The 24,048-nt window shown below is 42.9% G+C and overlaps 1 protein-coding gene across 2 annotated transcripts in view; it reads left to right on the top strand.

Moving 5' to 3' along the window:
• The first annotated feature begins 201 nt into the window (after nucleotides 1–201).
• The window catches only part of DBNL (drebrin like), a 29,898-nt gene continuing 6,051 nt past the window's right edge, over nucleotides 202–24,048 (top strand). Inside the window, exons 1-11 of one of the 2 annotated variants that reach the window (XM_026671394.2) lie at nucleotides 202–333; nucleotides 2,015–2,070; nucleotides 6,090–6,202; nucleotides 9,189–9,263; nucleotides 11,141–11,287; nucleotides 13,139–13,216; nucleotides 14,124–14,275; nucleotides 16,360–16,414; nucleotides 16,929–16,997; nucleotides 21,254–21,362; nucleotides 22,906–23,061. In XM_026671394.2, the coding sequence (XP_026527179.2) occupies nucleotides 251–333; nucleotides 2,015–2,070; nucleotides 6,090–6,202; nucleotides 9,189–9,263; nucleotides 11,141–11,287; nucleotides 13,139–13,216; nucleotides 14,124–14,275; nucleotides 16,360–16,414; nucleotides 16,929–16,997; nucleotides 21,254–21,362; nucleotides 22,906–23,061 (1,093 nt within the window). In that variant the 5' untranslated portion in view covers nucleotides 202–250. The remainder of the gene's footprint in view (nucleotides 334–2,014; nucleotides 2,071–6,089; nucleotides 6,203–9,188; nucleotides 9,264–11,140; nucleotides 11,288–13,138; nucleotides 13,217–14,123; nucleotides 14,276–16,359; nucleotides 16,415–16,928; nucleotides 16,998–21,253; nucleotides 21,363–22,905; nucleotides 23,062–24,048) is intronic. The other variant, XM_026671395.2, reaches the window with a different exon arrangement.

The following is a 24,048-nucleotide window of genomic DNA, read 5'->3' as shown; positions in this document are numbered from 1 at the left end:
CCCCGGCAGCCACGCGCGCTCTCGTGGCCGGGCCGGGGTGGCTGCGCGCGAGCCCTCCCCGGCGAAGGCGCGCCTCGAGCAGGAGGTGCGGGTCCGCGGCGTCTCGGGGCCCCTCCTCGCTGCAGCGCAGTCGCCGCCGCCGCCGCAGCAGCAGCAGCACCAGGCCGGGCGGAGCCGGAAGCCGCCGGCCGAGCCTGTCCCACTGCGCGGCGGTGCGCAAAGGAGGGCGCGACAGTGGTGTGGCTCCTTCATGGCGCTCAACCTGAGCCGGAATGGGCCGGCGCTGCAGGAGGCCTACGGCCGGGTCGTGGCCTCCGCGAGCCCCACGGACTGGTGAGGAAGGGGCTGCGCTGGCGGGGAAGGGGCTGCTCACCTGGCTCCGGCCGCAATTTGGGGTGGCGAGGCAGGGCTCGCCTGGGAGGGGCCGGCGGCGGGCTTGGGGGAGAGTGCCGGGCAGAGAAAGGGCCGGCTGGGGAAGGGGGAGAAAACGGCGATGCTGCGAGGTCTTAAGCACCCCCGCAGGGAGAGCGGGGCGATGGCAGAGCCCGGACACGAGGGGGGGGATTCGCGGGGCAAGAGGGCCCCGCACGCCGTGGGGGAGTCGGATGCGCGCTGCTGCGTCCCAGGAAGCCAGGATGAGCCACGAGGATGGGTTGGGATGTGGGGTGGGGGTGGCAGAATTGCGGGGAGGGTTGCAGCCCAGAAGGGCGCCTTCTTCCCTCCCCCCGGAAAGCTGAGCATGGCCTCGGTGTGGGGCAATGAGGAAGCGCCGAGCTGCGGTGGCGCAATAAGAATGGGGGGAAGTTGGTGGGGCAAGAAGGTTGGGCAGAGGGCAGGAGTGGAGGTGTTGGGCATGGGGCAACTCGGGTGTGTGGGAGCAGGTGACGTTTGGGCAATGACTCCGGGCTTGGCATCCCAGCAGAACCTCACCTGGACAGGAGTTTGCCCCAAAGTTGCCCCTTTTCAGCTGTTCTCCATAAGACCCAACGCTCTTTTTACTAAAATAGAAGTGAGCAATTTGAGGTTTAGTCAGCTGTGAGCAACTCTGGTTGTCTTGCACGTTGGGTAAACCAGCCATCCTGTTAAATCATTACATGTTTTGTTTAAGAAGGCATAGAACCTTGTGGGAGGAATAATAATTGTGTTCTGTTAACCTGTGTTCACTTTATTATGAGAACTCAGCCGCCTGGTTTAAGGAGGGGGAGAGTGCATTACTGGACTTTTAAGGAGTGGCATAGATTGGTGGAGGTACAAGATAAAGTGAGCAAGCCATTATGATAATGGAAACACTGGCATAGCTGGCTAGAAATGCTTTAAGGACTTTTGCAGAAAATAATTCATGACTTAGTTTTGATGATTAGACAGGATAAATTGTAGAAAGAAGAGAAACGTGTTATGGAGAAAAACTTAAATTTATAATTGTACTTATACAGTAATTGCTGCAAAAATTGGAAGCCGCTTTGCATCTTTTTCCATTCTGTTTTTCTTTTCCTTTCTTTCTTGCTTCTGTTTTTAGCTTTCTCTTTGGTTTCTTTTTTCTCTCTTAACTCACATGAATTATTATCTTCTCTTTTAAAATGTTTAATAAAATTATATATAGAAAAGATAGACCCAGCAATACATTTGGAAAAAAAAGTGAAGATTTAAGAGTTGTATTCAATGGAAAGAGGCTGGCTAGAGCTTGCAATTGTAGTAAAATTGTTAATTAAATGTATAGAGAGCTAAACTCAGATTGTTTTAAAAATAAATGGTAATATCTGTAAAACTGTAAACATATTCCTGTTTGTCACTATTGTAAAGATAGAAACCACATAATTATATAAAAAGAAAAAATAAAGAGTTAAAGGTTGGAGAAAAAACATAACAGTTTGAATAAACCACAATCAAACCTAGGTTTCGTCTGATGTAAGAATCCAATCATTGAAGCATCAGGTCAACAATATTCTGAATCTGAAAGGTTACCCTCAGTGTCCAATGAGTAAAAATAACAATCATTTTGCTTTGTTGCTTTCAGGGCTCTCTTTACATATGAGGGTAACAGCAATGACCTCAGAGTGGCAGGGACTGGAGGTGAGTGAATTTTGCAAAGCATTCTTTAAGAGAAGCAAACTTTTATGTGGCCCGAAAAGTTTGCTTCTAGTTTTTGGTGGAATGTTTCTCAAGAAGTCTGTATTCTAGATTTTGTCTGTCCTTAGGTTCTAAAGCAGAGACTGCTTGATTATGGCTTTTGGATCCAAAAGCAGCTGGTCCCATGGTTTTTGCAGGGCATCTAGAACCTGGTTCTTTGGTGTGATGGTCACACATTCATTTGTCTATGGAGATTCTCAGTCATCCAGGTCATGGTTGTCCCAAAGGTGTTTTTTTTCTTTTCTTTCTAGAGCAAGGCTGTTTTCTAGTGGAAAGGAAGCAATATGTTATACTTTAAACATGCTACAAATCTGTGTGGAAGTTCATAGGTGGCTTGAACATTTTTTTTAATGGAATTTATTTTAAAAAAATCTTTTTTTAAAAAATTGCAAGGGAAAATGCTAATTAGCAGCCCGAATGCCAGTTTGTACGTTAAAGAGCTGCATATAAAATGGCAGTTTTAGCAACTTAAACTGCTTATTAAATATACTTGTTTTGGCATGCCACCGTTAAGACATTTTTAGTGGATGGAATGACTGTAGCCTGTTGCCTTTACAAAAATATATTCTCGCCTTTGATTAGTCATTGTACTCTTGCCACCATAATTGCAAGGTATGGGAAAATCTGTAAATGTGCAAAGCCCACGTTTTTCTGATTGTTTCTTTCTGTTCCTCTACGCTTATGCCTATTGGCATAAATTGCACAGAAAGATGCATAACAGACTAGTTATGATGTCTGAATTGGCTACCGAACTAGAAACAGAACCCCTGAATTATACAGTCCTTGACTTATGGCCTCTCACTTAGCAACTGTATGAAGTTATGCCAAATCAGCTGGGGATATTTATGACCTAGTTCCTAAGTTCTGATGGCCGCCCCCCTCCCCCCCCCGTGCCCAGTGCACATGACCGCATATCAGATGCTTCGCCTCTGGCCTACGTTTATGGCCATTTGCAAAATCACCGCTTCATGTGACCATGCTTTATGTTAGGTTTTTTGGTTGAAAACCTGCATTTATTTCCTGTTTTTAGCAAAACCAGCCCATAACAAACTATTGCTTCACTTAATGACCCTGGCAGTTCCTTAATTGCTGCAAAAACAGTAATAAAATTGGTAACATGGGTGACCCATTTTACAACTGTCATGACTTATGACCATACTGGGCAAGCTCCATTACAGACGTAAGTCAGGGCTACCTCTATCCGGACTTCAAAGTGATTTGATTGATTGTCTGAACTGGGGGGGGAAGGCCCATGTATGTCTTGCTAAACCTCCAGGTGTTTCATGGTGGCAGGTGGAATGCTGGATAGAAAAATTACAAGTTAGGAGTTTTTTGATTGCCTTATAATTTGCGGAATACACACACCATTTTCTATCACCAAAGTTCAAATTTGGAGGATGTTCAATTTCAGTTTTTAAAATGGTTATACCTTTGAGCCAACGTCTCAGTTAAGCAACATTCCTTTTAGTCTGCCTTTTTTTACAAAAGAAAATTCTATATAAAGCCACAAGAACAGAAATTATACCCTACACCAGGGGTGTCCAACCTTGGCAACTTTAAGACTTGTGGACTTCAACTCCCAGAATTCCTCAGCCAGCAAAGCCAAGGTTGGACACCCCTGGCCTATACCTACATAGTACCATAAAGATCCTTTTTATGGTAAAAATGCAATAAGAAAGGAGAACCTTGCAAAGAATATCTCATCTAGAAACTCAGCATTTTTTTACAAAAAGGGAAGTAGCTGACATAACTCAGTATTTGGTGGTTTTTCAGTGGAAAAAATTAACAGTCGAAAAATAATAAAAACTCCACAGTTGCCTTTTTTGGTTTTACATTTGGGGTGGCTACTTTTTGAGAGAACCAAAATAGTTGACTGAATAATAAGATGATGACAATAAAGAAAAAGAGAAATGGTAATTATAATGTGGAGGCAGAATAGGATGGTTTAATGGAAGGAACCTCAAAGATTAAGAGGCTGTGTTGGCAGGGAGTAAGACTTCAGATGAGGAAGTGATTCAGTGGTTGCTGTTTTAAATTGCAGCTCAGTAGAAGCCTGAAATTTCTCAAGGACATGTCCTTATATATATTCTGGATCTTCATGTTTCCTGATCTCAGAACTATAATGACGAAGTTCTGTTACTTAATGGTTTTCCAAAGTATTTTTGGCACAGTAAATGTTGTCTTATGCCTACTAAGCAGTACTTTTAGATGGATATTGAGCCTCCTTCACTAGTTCCGTTCATGCCTGGGAACTGTGTCTTCCTTCAGTTCTGCAATTCTGTGCTTATTCTTTCAATATTAACAGTCACAGTTTATTAGCCTAGTAGTAGAAACTCAAGGCAGATGGTATTTGTCCTCTATAACACAGGGATCCCCAACCTTCGACGCCATGTCGTGAAACCAAGATTAGTTGGCGACATCAGGGCTGCCACAGCCCGGTCAAGGCTGACTGGGCGCCGCCATTTTTTATGACGGTGCAAAAGGCGCTCGTGACCCATCGGGAGCAGTTACAGCCGTTGCATAAAAGATGATGGCATTAGCGTGCAGTCCTGGTGATTTTTCGGGCAGAAACGGCTTTCTACCCGGAAAAGCTCATCAGCGGCTTTTCGGCCCGCCATCTTTTATGACGAAACAGCGCCCGGTGAGCTTTCTACCCGAAAGCTCACCAGAAGCTTTTTACCAAAAAGATGGCGGCGCCAGCAACCAGCGGCCCGGTAAGGCTTGTTCATGTCTGCATCGTCCGCTGGACCGGCGGTTGGGTACCCTGCTCTATAACAATCTAGCCTTCAGGTAGTCCTCGACTTGGAACCATTGGTTTAGCAACCATTAAAGTTACAACAGCACTTGTAACTTTAAAAAAAGTAACACAGGACCAACTCTTCACAACCCCATGGACCACAGCACACCAGACTTGGCTGTCCTCAACTGTCTCGGGCAGTTTACCCAAATTCCTGTTCATTGCATTGATGACTCTATCTAGCCATCTTATCTTTTTGTGTCCCCTTCTCCTTTTCCCTTCCCTCTTTCCCAATGTGAGGGTCTTTTCCAATAAGTTCTCTCTTCTCATTAGGTGGCCAATGTTATTTGAGCTTCAGCTTCAGGATCTGTCTTTCCAAAGAACAGTCAGGATAGATTTCCTTTAGGATAGTATCACTCAGGATAGCATATGAACCAGGGCAGAGTGTTTTTATCTGTAAGCAAGATTGCTTCTCTTGTCCCTTCAAATGTTGGCTGTCTGGTGTTTTAAGTATCACCTAGATCAGGGGTCACCAACCTTTTGGACCTCAGGGACCACCAAACTTATAATTTTAAATCCCGCGGACCACTAATATGAATGTTGACTGATGGTGGCTTGCTGACGTTGATGGGAAAGTCAGTCCCATATTCCAGAGCTGCAGTAGTCACAGGACTGGCCCTTTGGTCATCCCAGAGCAGCTGCTCCCCCACCCAGGTGCACCAGCCTGTCATGGACTGGAGGAGCTGCTCCGGGATGACCGAAGGGCCAGTCCTGTGACTACTGCAGCTCTGGAATATGGGACCGACTTTCCCACCAACATCAGCAAGCCACCCCGGGGTGGATTTCCATCCCCCGCCATTGGTCTTACCTTCCAGTTCCAGCTCGCATGGGTCTACTCAAGATAAGGTTTGTGCTCGGCCGAAGGGTGGGGGCCCGCAGGTGGGCGGGCCATGTGGGCAGCACAGCCTTGTTGTGTTCCCACGCAGCCTGGATTAATTGCTTTGGGCGGGGAGTGCTTCGGGAGGGATATTTCTCTGTGGACCACCAAAAAAATGTGTGGACCACCAGTGGTCCCTGGCCCACCGGTTGGCGACCATTGACCTAGAATTTCTGGAGTTCTTTTCTGGTTCTAGATCAGCATATTCTGTACATTGTTTGTAGGTGATTCTTAATTGAATTGCTTTAACTTGACCTCCCATTTCTCTTCTCAAATAATGATATATAGATGGTGGTCTGGAAGAGATGGTGGAAGAACTCAATAGTGGAAAAGTAATGTATGCATTCTGCCGAGTGAAAGACCCCAACTCTGGTTTGCCAAAATATGTGCTCATTAACTGGGTATGTACAATGTAATTCCATTCAATCATAAAAGTTAGAAATTATTTCTAAAAAATGTTGTCCTTCTTGCTGTATAAAAAGTAAACAAATTTCAAGGTAAATTGACAGTGTCTGAACATTCAGGATATAAAAACAGGCTGGAAATACATGATTAATAAACAGTGTTTTGGTTCACATATCATGGTAAGCCAAAACCATGGAAATTGTATTATGGCTTAGTGTAAGCATAATGTTGGACTTAAGATGAAGCAAATTATATTTAGGCTGCACTGAACATAATGCCTGGAATGTTTATGCCATTTAACCCCCCTGCCCAGAACTTAATTCTCTCAGCAAAGCTGCATCAAATCATTAATGTTTGCACTCATTGCACACATTCCTAGATATCTTTTAAAAGATAAACATGCATTTCACACTGCCAAGTAAAAGCTCTAAAGCTTCCCTAAATCCAGGACTGGGCTGTTCGGGAAAGAATAAACATTTTATAAACTGGCCAGAAGGAAAACGTGCTACCAAAATATAGGGCAGAAGTTTTCAGACTTTGATTCCGTCTCAGCAGGAGGAGGGATGTTCAGCACCACTAACCCCAAAGTTGCCTTGGAGACAAATGGCATCAAATTCCAAGGAAATAAATGGAGGGGGCAATACTTAAGAATGTAAGTCCTTGACTTACAACGGTTTGTTTAGTGACCATTTGAACTTAGAACAGCCCTAAAAAAGCGATTTATGACCATTTTTCACACTTATGACCATTTCAGCATCCTCAGGGTCAGGTGATCAAAATTCAGATGCTTGGCAACTGAGTAATATGGTGGTTGCAGTGTCCTGGGGTCATGTGATTATCTTTTGCAACTTTCTGACAAGCAATGCTGAAGCCAGATTCACTTAACCAGGTTACTTACTAAACAACTGCAGTGATTCACTTAACAACAGTGGCAAGGAAGGCTGTAAAATGGGGCAAAATTCATTTAACTCACTAAGCAACAGAGGTTTTGCACTCAATTGTGGTCATAAGTCAATGACTATCTGTAGCAAAGGTGACTTACATTTAGATACCTTTTGTTCTCCGTTAATGACAGCATCGGTAAACCTGTGGCATGTGAATCATTAATAGATTGTCACACAAGCATTCACATATCACAGTATAGTTCATCCAGTGTGCAAAGTGAAGCGGGGCCCATGAAAGCGAATGTTGCAATAAACGGGTTGATCGCTGTCATGTTGCAGAAACATTGATTAAGTTTTGCAGCAAAATATTCAGAACATGAAGACAAACAAAGTTAAGGTAACATGGGTGTTTAGTTGAAGGCTGAAATGAGTAGGCCTCTTTTGGAACAGGATTCTCAATATATTGAGTGTATTTTAGTTGTGTGTAATGACAACTGTCTCCTTTCCTAGCCATTAACTGCTGCCTGGAAATTTGGGGAGTTGTAAACCAATCTTTCCAAAGAGTAAAAAGTTGGGAAAGGCTTCCGCAATATTACCACTCTATAAATAATACCACTCTCTAAAGCCTTAGTAAGACCACACCTAGAGTACTGCATCCAGTTTTGATCACCACACTATAAAAAAAAGATGTTGAGACTCTAGAAATTGAGACTAGAAAAAGTGCAGAGAGGAGCAACCAGGATTATTAGGGGACTGGAGACTAAAGCGTATGAAGAACGATTACAGGAACTGGACATGGCTAGTCTAATGAAGAGAAGGACCAGGGGAGACAGGATAGCAGTGCTCCCAATATTTGAGGGGCTGCCACAGAGAGGAAGGGGTCAAGATATTTTCTAAACACCTGCAGGCCAGACAAGGAATAATGGATGGAAACTGAACAAGGTGAGATTTATCCTGGAAACTGAACAAGGAGAAATTTTCTGACAGAACAATCAGTGGAACAGCTTGCCTTGGGAACTTGTGGGAGCTTCATCACTTGAGACTTTCAAGAAGAGATTGGACTGCCATTTATCAGAAATGGTGTATCCTGCTTGGGCGGGGGAGGGGGGTTGACCTACAAGGTATTTTCCAATTCTGTTAATCTGTTAATATGAGTTGAATAAGACCAAACCAGCCTATATTGCAGTCATTAGCCAGTATGCCCAACTTGAAGGCATGTTAATTTTTTCCTGGAATAGCCATAGCAATAGCACTTAGACTTATATACTGCTTCATGGTGCTTTACAGCCCTCTAAGCAGTTTACAGAGTCAACCTATTGCCCCCAACGCTCTGGGTCCTCATTTTACTGACCTCAGAAGGATAGAAGGCTGAGTCAACCTGTTAGAATCGAACTCCTGGCAGTTGGCAGAATTAGCCTGCAGTGCTGCATTCTAACCACTGTGTCTCACGTCTCATGGAAATAGATTAATGAAAGTTATGTTTCTCAATCTTGGCAATTTGAAGATAGGACTTCAATTCCCAGAATTTTCCCACCAGTCATGCTGGCTGGGGAATTCTGGGAGTTGAAGTCCACCCCACCCCCATCTGTCATGAGAAACACATGAGTTAAAAATGTGTTTAGAATGCAAGGATGATTTGTGCATTTCACAATGTGTGCAATATGGAACAAGGAGTACTTTCTTTCAGTCCTAGGTCATATTTGGAATATTACACACCATTTTTCTCTTTCAAACATACATTTTGGAAATGCACACATGTACACAGAGTAAGCATGAAAAATGGTGTGTTCTGGGAGGGGAAAAAGGAGTATTTTGTTCACGGGAGTGTCACTTTTTGAGATAATCTTTCATGTTCTGTTTTTTAAAATGGCAGTCTTTTTATAGAATCTGGAATACTCTTTTCCTCCCATTTTTCCTAACCTAAATTTAGAAAGCAGAACTTGGCTTGGTCTTACAAGTGCTTAACTGAATAAACTCTTACTATGAGAGTTGTGGAATGGCATCCTTCAAGGAATGGCATTTCCTTCTCTGTCACCACTTGTATGAAGGATGATATGAGCGTCCGGGTTTAAATTCTCTCTGTGTTTTCTTTTGGCAGTTTGGTGAAGGTGTTAATGACGTGAGGAAAGGAGCCTGCGCCAACCACGTCAGTTCAGTGGTCAACTTTTTAAAGGTATTATCTGAGTTTTGTTCTCTTATCCTTTTGCAGTGGAATGCCCTCCCATATGCACCATTGTTTCCTGGTAAAAACCCCGTTGAAAGTACACACACATGCACACACACACACACACACACACACACACACACACTCCTTTAATAATATAGGTAGTCCTTGACTTGAGCCCAAAATTTCTGTTGTTAAGTGAATTTTGGCCCATTTTATGATCTTTCTTGCCATAGTTGTTAAGTGAATCACTGCAGTTGATAAGTTAGTAACATGATAAGTGAATCTGGCTTCCTTACTGATTTTGCTTGTCAGGAGGTCACCCAAAAAAGAGTATATGTTCCTGGGACACAGCAATGGTCATAAAATTAAGTTGCCAAGCACCTGAATTTTGGTCACCTGATCATGGGCAAGGTTGTCAAACTCGATTTCATTGAGGGCCGGATCAGCATTGTAGCTGTCCTCCGGGGTGGGGGAAGGTGCATGGTCAGGGTGGCCTGCTGGGCATGGCCTGGGGATGTGGCCCGTTTGATGTCACTTGTGTGGGTAGTGCCTGTGGGGACTGGGCAGGATTGGGGAAGGAATCCAGGGGTCTCTGGTGGGGGGGTGGGGGGCTGGAGATAGGAGGCTCGTCCTGCGGGATGAGGGGAGGCGAGGCAGGGAGCAGGGCAGCTACAGCTAGAAACCGTCAGCCACTGCACACCCGGCAACCATTGTGTGAGGGGGGATCATTTCTGGCTGTAGCCTCAGCCTGCCAGCCCCTTAGCTGGTGCACACTGTGGCTCCGGAGCCTGCTGCCACCATCGGGCTGGCTGCCTATGTGGACAACTGGACATGCTAACTTGGTCTTACTGTCTGTTTTGGCTTGCAGTTGGAGAGCAGGTCACCAACTGATCTTTTCGGCCCTCTCGTGGGTCTTGCCCTTGGCCTGCACGCGGAGCGCGTTCCCTTCACACACCTGGTGCATCTTGGCTCCACTGCGGACTGCTGCCGCCACTCAGCAGACCCACCCAGCCCAAAGGAGGCGAAGCAGCCAGCTGGAAAGGCTGAGTTGAGGTGGTAGAGCACACCCAGGCCCAGCAGAGGGGGTGGGGAGGAGGCACGTGATGGAGATCCGGCTTTGCCCACTCACGGTGGCTGTCCTACCACCTCTACTCGGCCTTTCTAGCTGGCCGCTTCGCCTCTGTGCTGGGAGGGCCTGGTGCTCCAGGCGGTGATGGCAGTGGCCTAATGGACAGCACGAGCTGCTGGGGGGCCTCGGTGGTGGCAGTGGCCCACAGCAGTGCCAAGGTGCCTCAGGTGCACGAGAGGAACATGCTCCATGTGCGGGCCAAGGGCAAGACCCACAAGGAGCCTGTGAGGACCAGCAGCAACCTGCTCTCCAACCGTTGGTGAGCCGATGGTGTCTGGCAGCAGCCGCTCCATACTCTCCTCACCTTGTGTTTGCCTGCGGTGGCGGTAGTAGCCAGAATCAGAGGTGCAGGGGAGAGACACGCAGTCTGGCTTGCTGACTGCGCCTGGCAGCTCTGCGCACACACACACTGAGAACAGGCTCCCCTTGTTCCTCAGCCTCGCTGCTGCCAGACTCTGGAGGCTTTGGAGTCAGCACACAACTCCCAGGTGGCCCTGGTCCCGTCTCTGCATCAGATGCAGGACCCTCGTCCGTGTCCTCCCCAGACTCCCGGACTGGCCCATGTTTTCCCCACTTTCCGATTCCGCTGCCCTCTGCACAGGCTGCCAGCGAACCACAACAGAAGCATCACATCAAGACATACGTTTGTTTGCCTGTTGCTTAATGAAGAAAAAAAGGGTCTGGCTTGGGCCTAGTGTGCCCGATGATTATCGGGAAATCACAAGCAGGAAATTGTTCACTTCCTTTCTTCCAGGGTGCTCACGTGACAATAAATGCTCGAGCTGATGAAGATGTAGAGCCAGAGACCATTATGGAGAAGGTGGCCAAAGCTTCAGGGGCAAACTATAACTTCTATAAAGAAGGGAGCAAGTTCCAGGATGCAGGACCCCAAGCTCCTGTGGTAAGATCTCCTAAGCTTGGGCTGGGCAAGATGACCCCTGTTTTTACCTTCTTTGGAATTCATTAGACTTCTTCCCCATCCAACTTCAGTTTTTGTAGACCAGCAGTGTGCAGCCTTGTCTTGATAGCTTATCAAAAGCTTTTGTGGGCCACCTCATAAGTGAGAGAATAGCACCTCAGGGTCTCCAGACTCCGTGGCACATGTGATGCAGAGGATCACAGGCCATGGCAAGGATGAAATACCGTAAAAACTTTAATGTTATAACCTGGTTGAAGTTCTAGGATAAGGATCTTCAAACTTGGCAAGTTTAAGACTTGTGGACTTCAACTCCCCAAATTCCTGAGCTAACATGACTGGAGAAGGAATTCTGGGAGTTGAAGTCCAAAAGTCTTAAAGCTGTCAAGTTTGAAGACCCCTGCCATAGGAGATTATCCAATCTGAAATCTTAAAGAGGTTTGTGGAAATGACATCTTGCGGGATTGTGAGCTGGAACACCTGCAATCATCCGGTTTCAGGATTCTGGTCATTAAAAAAATACGTCTTATTTTCTTTGGCTGCCTGCATCAGGGCCATCTACAGTAATTTTGTGGATACAAGTGGTTCCTCCAACACTGGTTGGAGTTGTTTTAGATTATTTTAACCAATAAATGGGATGCTGAAATGCTGAAGCGCACCAGCTTCTAACGTGATCTTTCTTTTCACTGTGCCTCTGAGATGCTCAAGGTCCCCATTGGCATTTTAAGAAAATGAAAAGCCTGATAATGGGGAAAAAGAGGAAGACTATATACTTGATTACATTGTTTCCTGGTAAAAAGATAACTTTAAAAATTGCCATGCCTGACAATGGCTAACATTTTGGGAATAACCACCAACACAGCTACCTCCAGTGACAGCCACTTTCTGAGTCCACACTCAGGTTGAATTTATCAACCCCCGAAATTACAGGGTATGGTATGATACTGAATTTAAGCCAGAAGCTTTTTTGCTGGGGATGATTAAAGGAAACCCAAAGAAACATATCCAATACATCGTATAACATATATTAACAGCGGCAAGAATCGCTTATGCCCAAAGCTGAAAAATAGATGATGTACCTTCAGAAAATATGATAATAAAATACATGATTGCGCCAAGATGGACAGACTGATGAGAAAACTAAAAGGGAAAGAAGAGTCTGAGTTCTATGAGGTTTGGGAAATGTTATAATATATGGTTAGATAAGAGAAACAAAGTTTGATATGGAGAAGAATTGTAAATATTGTATTTAAGAATATAAGTAACGCTTGACACAGAACTGTTAAAATGTAAAATTTTAGATGTATTTTGAAAAAAAAAAAATTTATCAACCTCAGTGGTTTTCTGCCACTGCATCATAGGTAGTAAAATAGGCTTGCCAAACTTCCATTGAAAGTACAATTCAGGTTTTTAATCCACAAGGGGAAGTAAGGTTATGGAAGTGGCTTAATGCTGTCCATGCTCACTGCCTTTAATGGGTTGAGAAGAAGAAATATGTTGTTAACATTTTAATGATCATTTAATTCAATGTCTGAGGTTCCAAAAAGTGAAGCCTATTAACAGCTTGCTGGCACCTTAATAATTAAGTGCAGTTAGGACATGAATGAATTTAGTTCTGTACATCAAATTAAGCAATGACAAAATGAATTTAAATGTAATATTAACTAAACCTTTTTAAATATACTGGTATTTTAGTCTTTAGATCCCGTGCTTCTTGTACTCCTTTATGGAGCTTTGTATTTTATTTCTTTAAATGTTTTAACAAATAAATTATTAATAATTAAGTGCAGTTAAACCCAGGAATTTCTGAAGCAGCATGATTCTTTTTTGCAATAGGGCTCCGTTTACCAGAAAACAAATGCTATGTCTGAAATTAAAAGGGTCGGCAAAGATAACTTTTGGGCCAAAGCAGAGGTATGTATTTCATGTTGCTGCTAAAACATCAGTTGGGGATTTGAGTTAACTGCTGGGAGATTTACAACCTCCTTACATTTATAAGGCAACATTTTAGGTCAGTGAAAACAGTTGGAGGATTTTCCCATTGGATTAAGGCAGGATTTTTAAAAGGTGGATCAAGTGGCTGGAGGTGGCATCGTGCACACATTATAGCAGGGGTGGGCAGCTTTGACAACTTTACAATCTATGGACTTCAAGTCCCAGAATGCTGGTCTTGAGCAGAAACATATCAAGTCTTAGAGCTCTTTGAAAGGTCTGTTTTAATAAGGGAAGGATGATGATAAATCTGTCTTCCAATCTTCCAACAGATGTATCAAGTTCTCCGTTTATTTATTTAGTATATGGCATATCATACATGGACTAGCTATATATGATAACATTCCATCTAGATTAAGAAAACACAATTTAAATGTTTAAAAGATCTGTGTTCAAATACCAGTGTCTACTTTAGGCCATCTAACAATTGAAGCACAGCATGGTTTATATCAGAGGTTTCCAAACTTGGCAACTTTAAGACTTGTGGACTTCAACTCCCAGAATTCCTCAGCTGGTGAATTCTGGGAATAGAAGTCCACAAGTCTTAAAGTTGCCAAGTTTGAGGGCCCCTGGTTTATATTAAAAGAAAAATACTTGATACAGCTGGTCACAGTGTGATCTAGAGTTTGACATGGGACCCTGCAATCACACTGAGAGGAGGATGCGAGGCCCCATTTATACAGAGAGACCCGATGTGTGAGGTACAATCCTGTTCAGGATTCCCCATTGCTGGCATGGTAGTCCAAAACCTGGCACCTTTTTTGTGAGCTCTTCCCGTGCCTGGTTCTCTCATATAAGTTCTCATTTTGAAATGTGTTTGTTCTTTCAGAAAGACGAGGAAAATCGCCGGCTAGAAGAGAAAAGGAAAGCGGAGGAAGCGCGTCAACATTTGGAAAAGGAGAGCCGGGATCGGGAATTGAAAGAAGCATCTTTACGGGAGCGGAAATACAAGGAGCGCGCGCAGGAGATCGATGCTCAGAGGTAAGTAAAACTGGTTTTCCTGATGGTCTTACTTTTTAATTTAATATTTAATTTATGTTTCATATTTATCCCAGAGAAGCAGAGTTGCCTTTGGACCTTGGTATACAGGTAGTCCTCGACTTACATCAGTTCATTTTAGTGACTGTTAGAAGTTACAATGGCACTTAAAAAGTGACTTATGCCCACTTTCACATTTATGCCCTTTGAAGCAGCTCCATAATCATGTCAACATTCAGGTGCCTGACAACTGGTTCATACATACAACAGTCACAGTGTCCTGGCCTCACGTGGCCTCACGTTTTGCAACCTTCTGACAAGCAAAGTCAATGAGGAAACCAGATTCACTTAACAATCATATTACTAACTTAACAACTGCAATGTTCCACTTAACAACTGTGGCAGTTCAGGTCGTAAAATCGGGCAAAATTCACTTAGCAGCTGTCTTGCTTAGCAACAGAAATTTTTGGCTCAATTGTAGTCGGAAATTACCTGTGCAACAAGGCTGAATTGCTGGGGACGGTCACTTGTGACATAAACCTTCAGCCCTCTTTTCACATGTCTGCTTGCAATTTTTACATCTGTATTTGCAGTGTTTTGCAATCACATAATCCAGACCATTGATTTTTTTTTTAAAAAAAGATTGATTTAGACAACAGAATGAATTCCAAGAGCCATCAGCCATATGTTTGGGGCCCACTTGTGGTCATTGATTGTCAGTCATTGAATTGTTGGGTTGTTGTGAAATTATAATTAAATCCACAAGTGTGGAACTGCTCCCAGCTGAGTGTGGAATTTGTTAACTTTAGTTAAACCCCTATTTCTGGTTTGTTGAAGATTCTTGAGAATAAAACAAAATAGTTCAGTTGAGTGTTCACTCTTCCTTTTAAGGGTTAACTTTCAATAAAAAAATATAGAAAGATTTTGACAGTTTATTGTGTATTGGGCTATATCAGAGGTCTCCAAACTTGGCAACTTTAAGACTTGTTGCATTCAACTCCCAGGGCTGAGGAATTCTGGGAGTTGAAGTCCACAAGTCTTAAAGTTGCCACGTTTGAGGACCCTTGGGCTATATTTATAAATTCTAGGATGCTATATGACAGATAAAGAGCCAATGTGGTATAGCGGTCAAGGCATCAGACTAGAAACCAGGAGACTATGCATCCTAGTCTGCTTTTGGCACAAAGCCAGCTGGGTGACCTTGAGCCAATCACTTCTCTCAGCCCTGAGAAGCAGGCAATGGCAAGCCAGTTCTGAGAAACCTTGCTAAGGAAACTGCATGCTCTGTTCCCAACAGTTTTGCCAGGAATCAAAAACATGAAGGCTTCCTCTGCCTTAAAAGACTACAGAGATATATAGTTTAATTTTCTTAATTAGAAGAACTGTGGTGGTCTTCCATGGAAAGAATGAGACACAGGCTGGTGTTCTCGGGATGGAAGCCCAGAATAAATTCTAGTGCTTCTTTTTATTGAGATTTTTCTACATAGTCAGCATAATTACATTATGGCTTAATAATTAGATATAGTAAAGGTTTGCTTGCAATTGTTTAAACTGTCTCCTTGTTTGTATTTGTCCTTATTGTTCTCTTTTCTTTGCATTACCTTAGTGACCTTTAAACAGGCATGTATGTATAAAGCATTATATTAATCATTGCTCAAGCTCAGGTCAAAGTTTATTCCCACAAAGAACATTTTGAAATTTTAGCATTTATAGTGAAAATGAAACTATAGAGTTGCAGCATATTTCATAGTGGCATCAGCCAAACTTGTCCTTGAGGGCTCTGCTATTCTGGATGGTACATCTCTTAGAATAGAATTCTATAAATATTCCACAGCAACAGAAAAAAAACACTGTTTGCTTCCAATAAAGTTCTTGCAGTATTATAGTTCTGATATCACAGATTTAGTTCTGTTCCTCCCTTTTTGGTAATGGGTTTAGGTACAAACTTGTGTGTATTTTTTTGTTGCAAATAGACTATCGGATTAAATTAGAAGTACGATGAAGGACACAATTAAGTTTAGAAATTTAAGATCCGAATGGCATAATTTTTGTTAACCACAGCTCTTGATTTTTTTAAAAATCTGCAGGAAATTCCAGCAACAACAGGAAGCCAACTCAAGAGAACAAGAAAAACAACAATGGGTGAGGTTGGAAATGGTCACATTTTTCCTCTCTGTTTTTAACAAGAGATTTCTGAAGATAGAATTGCTTTCTTGCTTATGAGGATGACATAAGATAGCAAAGAATTCCTAGGCAAGTTCTGAGATCTTTTAATGCCACCATAAAGACATAAATGCTGTTTCTACTGATAATTGGCACCAAATTTAAAATATAGTACGTAGAAATGGAATTCTGGCCATCAGTTGCTTATTCTTCTTGATCGGTTGAATGACTTGAGTCAGTGGTCCATAGGAAGAGTTGTTCCTTAACATTCTTCAACAAAGTCAAGGTTTCAGTAGATGAGAATATTTGTAGCTCAGAACTGAACTGTGGAATCCTTGATGCTCTTTGAGCTTGGTGGTTTTCTTGCAGACGTATCATTATCCAACTAGGTGACATCATCAGTGCAAGCCAAGCGTCTTTTATTTCCCTCACCTTCGTACCCTCATCTGTGGTTGACCTCACCATAAGTGTAAGGGGTCATCTTTTGTTACAGAAGGAGCAAGAAGAAGCTCGCAGCAAGAAAGGTTTTCCACGGAGGAGTGAGTCTGTGGAGAAAGCTCAGGTACACGGGAGAAAATTCCTTGCCAATCCATCCTGATTCTTCACAGTCTATTAGCATGCAGTGTTATCTGTATCACTTCTATCTTCTTCATATCCTCTCTTGGTGCCTATGAGACCAAAGCAGGGATAACTGGTGACTTTCTGGGTAACAACTGCAACTCAACAATCTCATTACATTCTCTGTGCATGCAATGCACTGCATGCATCATTATGAGCATTGCATGTTTAATACGGACACTCTTGTAGCTGGCAGGTATGAACAGTCCAGCCAGAATTTAACCCAGAAGGATCTTCATGTATCTGCCTCACCACTTCCTGCCATTGGGAGGCTGGATACTTATATAGATACATAAATCCTTCCATCCTTGTTTCTCTTGTGGTCTTGGTACATCTGAAGGCAAGCTCTACTCATACATAGTTTTCCAATAACTAAGAAAGTGCCAGACTGATCTTCCTGATGATAAGAAAACCTCTCCCTTCTAATGATAATTCTAAATATTGATTGTGATTGTTCAATACATTTCCTTACCACTGTTTTCAGGGTTCATTTTCTTCTGCTGTCTGCTCAATCTTGCATATTTTTTACCTTAAGAACCTTGTCATTGGTTGTTCTGTAATATTTTGGATCATGGTCACAAAAAAGTAATCCTCGTTTCCTGGGCTATATACTCTTGTCATCCCTTTCAATTAAGTTTTTGCCTGCTTCTGAAAACAAAGGCAAGATAATAATTTGTCATATTTTTTTTGTGACTGAAGCCTCCTGTGTCCAAGATTTGTTAAAATCATGGCTGCAACTTAGTTACTGTGTTTCTCACTTCTTGCCATTGTAAATAACCCCACAAAAATTAGCAGCCCACATTTTTATTACCTGCTTTTTGTTGAAAAATGACCTAGAAATGGACTTGTGATCCCTTTGCCAGCAGTTTTGATTTCTGTGTGCAAGTTGGGAAAGGAACAAGTTCACTTCCTCTACTCCCTGTAGGAAAATCCAGGAAATTGTCAGGAAGTAAGATTATTCTATTCTTTTTGGTATAGTATGTGGTTAATAGAAAAACATAAAACTTTGTATAAAAAAAAACACATTTCTGATTTAGACATAACAGAACTGTTAAACAGTTGTACAGGTAGTCCTGGAGTTACAGCCACACGAGCCCAAAGGTTATGTTGCTAAGTGAAACATTTGTTAAATGAATTTGCCTCATTTTACAACTTTTCTTGCCACAGTTGTTAAGTGAATCATTGAATTTGTTAGGTTAATAACATGGTTGTTAAGTGAATCTGGATTCCCCATTTACTTTGCTTGTTAGATGGTCACAAAAGATGATGATCACATGATTCCAGGACATCACAACGGTCATAAATATGAGTCAGTTGCCAAGAATCCAAATTTTGATCCTGGGATCAAGGGGATGCTGTAACAGTCATCATTCTGAAAAATGGTCATAAGTCACTTTTTTCAGTGCCATTGTAACTGAATGGCCACTAAATGAACTGTTTTAAGTCAAGGATTACCTGTACAGGTAGTCCTCACTTACCAACCATTTGTTTAGTGACTGCTCAAAGTTAGGATTGCACTGAAACATGACTTATCACTATCCCTTGCATTTTAACAACTATTGCAGTTTCCCCATGATCTCATGATCACAATCTGAGTGTTGGCAACTGGCTCACACTTAACTGTTGCAATATCCTGCAGCCTTGACAAATAAAGTCAATGGGGAAGCCATCAGGAGGTCACAAGTTACAGTCACATAGCATCTACCTTAATGACCACAGCTTATTCACGTAATGACAGTGGCAAAAAGGTTATAAATCAGTTGTGTTCATGTAATGTTTTACTGAATGATTGCCCTGCTTAACAATGAATTTTCTGGTCCCTGTGGTCATAATTAAGGATTATCTGTATAGATCTTATCGCTAAATCCTCCCCAACTAGCTGTCTTCCAAATTTTGGTAGACTAATTACCAGGATTCCTGACTATACGTGACAAATACCAGGGATACTGGGAAATTTAACTTATTTCAGTTGCTTTTCAACCACTTCAATTTCATGGTTGCCGACCAACCAATAGTCTACAGGTGACCGGTTGAAGAAGATTCTGCTAGCATATGACTCTCAAGCTGAATTTCCTTGAGGATTCTTGTCCACCTTGTTCTCTATTCACAATGTCAGAGAATAGATATTTTCCCCAATTGATGGTGGTACTTCCTTGGCTATTTCCTTAATTTTTTATGGAATTTTGATTAGACATCCATTTGCATGTGGGATTCTTGGTAACTTGACTCTGTTCTCCTTCCTGTTCTACTATGGGTCTCCCATAGGGGCCTGGACAATTCACTAGGGGATTTAATTTGGGCAAGATGGTTGCTTTCTTCTTGACTTTGCACTGCTTGAGAATACCTTCTCACTAACTCCATTCTGCATCTCTTGGTTTATGAGGGTCTTCCTCCTCCTGACTATCCATTTGTGACTCCTTGATCCTTCTGAATCTTTTCCATAGCGGAAGATTAATGTTGTCCACAGGGACTTTCCTTCATCCTTTAACTCTGTATCTATCATATGTAGTGAAGGTAATATGCAAAATGATAGTGCATCCTACGAGGAGTTCATGTGGTATCTTTGGGCAAACCTTGACATCCATTCATTCCATTTTTATAATGAACAAGTGATACTTTGACCCAAAGCCTTCATGTCTTTTGCAGTATCCAGAAAGGTATGTATGCATATGCAAGCTTCACCTTGACCGTTGGATGCTTGCTTTGTATCTAGGGAGATTCTCAGTAATCCTGGTCTGGGTTGTTTTTCCTTGAAGATGTTTCACTTCTCATGCAAGAAGCTTCTTCAGTTCAGAACCAAACAAGCTTCTTGTGTGAGAAGTGAAACATCTTCAAGGAAAAACAAAGAAAGTCCAGTTGCCTCTTGAAAAAGCACCTTTGGGATGCTTGCTTTATCTTTGGAGTAACTGAGGACCATGGTCTTGAATTTTAGGGAAAGGATGTGGATGTTTATTATTTTTATGCAATACTTCACACCTATCCCCAATCAATCCACTGCAAGATGAAAGCCTCTTCATTGAATGTTATAGGCCCATGATGGCAAACCTATGGCACACATGCCAGAAGTGGCATGCAGAGCCCTCTCTGTGGGCACGCACACCATTGTCAGTTGCTCTTCTGGTTTCTGGCATGCCGGCCACCTGGTCTTTGCAGGCGCTGGAGCACCAGAAAACGGCCCCAAAACCAGGCCATTTTTGGGCCTTCTTCAAGGCGTTTTTCAGGACCATTTCTGGGCCAAGAACAACTTGAAAAATGCCCTGAAAAATGACCCAAAACAGCCCCAAAATGCCCTGAAAAATGGCCCCAAAAGGGTTTGAAAATGGCCCAAAAACGGCTCGAAGAACAGCCTGAAAATGGGCAAAAAACAGGCATGCATGCGGTGCTTCAGCACCCACACACGTGTTCTGGTTGGGGCACTCGGTGCTGAAAAGGTTCTCCATTACTATTATAGACTGTAATCTCCCTCCTGTATTGGCTGGCAGGTAGATATTTTTCAACTTCCCAGTTTAGGACAGAGATAGAGAGAGACTGGTCTAAAGCCCATCACTTGCTTCTGTGCACAGTTTCAAGGCCATTGAGTCGTGGCTGTCTGAAGACATTTCCCTGGTCATGTTGCCAGCATGGCATCATGAAGCACTGTTATCTTCCCACCAAAGTGGTACCTATTTATCTACTTGCACTTGCATGCTTTTGAAGTGCTAGGTTGGCAGGAGCTGGGTTGAGGACCGGAGCTCACCATGATATGGTGCTCAGGTCTCGAATCTGAGCTGCCGGCTTTCCAACTGATAAGCCCAGCATCAGTTGCTGATCCACTGCACCGCCTGGTGTGTATACATACAACAAATAAAACCTTTTTGATTGATGCCTGCATCCTGAGCTTTTCCTGCTGAACGATTTATTGATTATCCTCTTTTAATCATCATTCAGCATGGTCAGTGGCTATGCTAGGTAGGGATTGTGCGATTTGTTGCTATATTGCCCAACACATCTGGCAGCATTGGATTGAGGAAAGGATTTTGATGGTTATTAGTAAGACAGTTTTTTTACATTATATAAGGTATATAGGCAGCCAAAGGCAGCACTTTTCCCCTTGCATGCTAAGGCTGGGCATTGGTGGTATTTGCTGTTCCCTCTTCCTTTCCATGCTTTTGATTTGTGTATTTCATCAGGATTCAGTTATCCTTTTGGCTGTTTTTTTAGGAAGCCGCATCAGTAATAGCTCAACGATCAGTGAATCCTCGTGAGATCTTCAAACAGAAGGAGAGGTCCATGTCTACGGAGGCAGCAGCCACCATCAGCTCCCAGCCAGGTATTCCATGGAGCACTGCTGGGCTAGGAGGGAAAGCACACGGCAGGGGGACTTGCTTACTTTCCAACTGAGACCATTTTCTTTAATCTCCACCAAACACATTGTGAAAATTTAAAATCTTGTGTCATAATTGGGGTTTTAGAATTGGATCAATACAAGCTAATGCAATTCTTATGCATTGGGTGCATGGTTTAATTTGATTACAGGTATTCCTTGATTTACAGCAGCTCATTTAGTGACCATTAGAAGTTACAACAGCAATAGTGACATGACCGTTTTCCATACTTGTTGTCAGCCTTCAAGAATCTTTCTTCTGCTTGTCTTTCCAGCTGCTATAGAAACTGGGGGAGGGGAAATTAATTGGGCTTTGTGGTAGGGGGAAGAGTGCCGGAGGTTTAAGATGGTGAATTGTTTTTACAATGGGAAAACTTTATTTGCTTCTTGTGCAGCTGTAGCTTATCTAAGCAGGCCAAGGCCAACCATCCTGGCGAGCCAGATGTCTGAAACATCACCTGAAGATGCCCCATATGACATTATACACATCTCAGATTGGATGGCCAGTTTGAACTATTTTGGGCGGAAACGTTGGCCATAACTTTGAATATGAGATTTTCCCACCTAATGCTTCAGATCTTGAATTCTTTTGATGCTACCACTTTGATTTCCAGTTAAAAGTCCTTTTCTCTATAACAATGGAGTCTAAGGGTTTCTTTCTTGGAATTTGAATGGAGCCTCACCTGACACTTACGACCATTGCAGCATCCCAGTGGTCACTTGATTTACGTTCAGTATGCTTGACAACTGACTCGTATTTATGACAGTTGCAGTGTTCAGGAGTCATTTCAGTAGAGAACCCAGATTCATTTAACAACCATGTTACTAACTTAACAACTGCAGTGATTCACTGAACAAATGTGGCAAAAAGAGTCGTAAAATGGGACAAATCACTTAACAAATTTTTCACTTAACAACATAAATTTTCAGCTCAATTGTGGCCGTAAGTTGTGACTCATAACCACAGTTGAGCCCATTGCTCAATTGCTAAGTGAGACAATTAAGTGAGTTTTGCCTCATTTTACGACCTTTCTTGCCACAGTTGTTAAGTGAATCACTGCAGTTGTTTAGTAAGTAACCCAGGTCTTAAGCGAATCTGGATTCCCCATTGACTTTGCCTGTCAGAAGGTTGCAAAAGGGGATCACATGGCCCCAGGACACGGCAACCGTCATAGATACATGTCAGTTGCCAAGGGTCTGAATTTTGATCATGTGACCATGGGGGGATGCTGCAACGGTTGCAAGTGTGAAAAACGGCATAAGTCACCTTTTTTCAGCACCGTTGTTGCTTTGAACAGTCACTAAACTAATGGTTGTGAGCTGTGGACTTCCTCTAGTTCTGTGTACAAGTCACAAACACTGTTATACCTCTGAATAAAAATGGATAGAACTTGGCCGTAACTGAGCAGCTGAGCCAAGGCCGCCTCGTTGCATAAGAGACACGGGCCTGACCCGTTGGTGTTCTGGACTGACTTGGCTCCTTTCCTAGGCAAGTTACGGAGCCCTTTCCTTCAGGAGAGAAACCAGGTGGAGAGTCCTGCATCCCCTTTCCAACCTGCTACGCAAGATGTTCCTCTTCCTCCTCCTGTTGTTGTTCGTTCGTCTGGTCCCGACACACCTCCAGTTTTTCCTGTTCCCGAACTTGGTAAAAGCATTATATGAGAGCGTGTGATTTCTGTTCCTTGATTACATTGCCTTTTTTATAATAGCAAGACATGTTTTTGTTTTTTTTTAAATAGCCAATGGTAGTTCTGACTTTTCTTCCCTGCATCCCAGTTGGAAGATACACCTGAAGTTTATTTGATTTATTTACTTGTTTTAGAAACTATTAGGCCTCCCAACTCTACAAAGAACCCTTAGAGTAAAAAAATCAATGATGCAACACAGTTAAAATAATACAACTCGAAGAAACAACCCCATTGCCAAGTGCCAGACAGAAAGGAGCCATTAGAAGGCCACCAGTCACGAAGATCCCCCAGCCCTCCTAACCCAAGGCCTGGGGAACAAACCATGTTTCCAGAACTCGTTTGAACACATTCAGGCTAGGGGGTGAAATACCTTGCGGGGGAAAAGCGTTCCAGAGCAGGGGCTCCTGAAAGTACCCTTGAACAACCCATGATTTCTCCAGAGAGTTTACAATTCTGCCATTTCGTGTCCAGGCTCATGCTTGGAAAGTTTCATCCCCTTCCCCTGAAAGCCTGCGAGAGAAGCAGGTTTTAGAAAAATAGAAGGCTTTTATGTTACTTTTTAACATGCGGCATAGATATAGACCTTGTTTATCAGTTACTTTTTTCTCTGGGTATAGTACAGCTTTCTTCCAACACGGGAAAGCTGAATTTGACTATGAAAGCTGCTCCAGTCCAATGTTTTCTAAGCTATTTGCTTCATTGCTGTTATTTTACTGAAGAAGAAGCAGTTTTGCTTGGGACAACTTCAGCTCCACTTGTACTCTTTATGCAACTTGCACACATGTACCGGCATTTCTTTTAATACAAGGATGCACCCAGGTCTTGGGTACCTTATCATGGCCAAACTCTCCCCAGTCCTGCTCTCAGAAGGTCTTTACCAAGCCTTTGTTTGACCAAATCTTAGCTAGATTTGTTAACATTGGAACAGACCAGAGCTGTTCTTT

Source organism: Notechis scutatus, chromosome 7 (assembly GCF_049901735.1).
Source record: "Notechis scutatus isolate UNSWTSFEM ecotype Mainland chromosome 7, rNotScu1.2, whole genome shotgun sequence".
NCBI lineage: Eukaryota > Metazoa > Chordata > Lepidosauria > Squamata > Elapidae > Notechis > Notechis scutatus.
The sequence above is the reverse complement of the archived record's forward strand: the minus strand, read 5'-3'. Positions and strand labels throughout refer to the sequence as shown.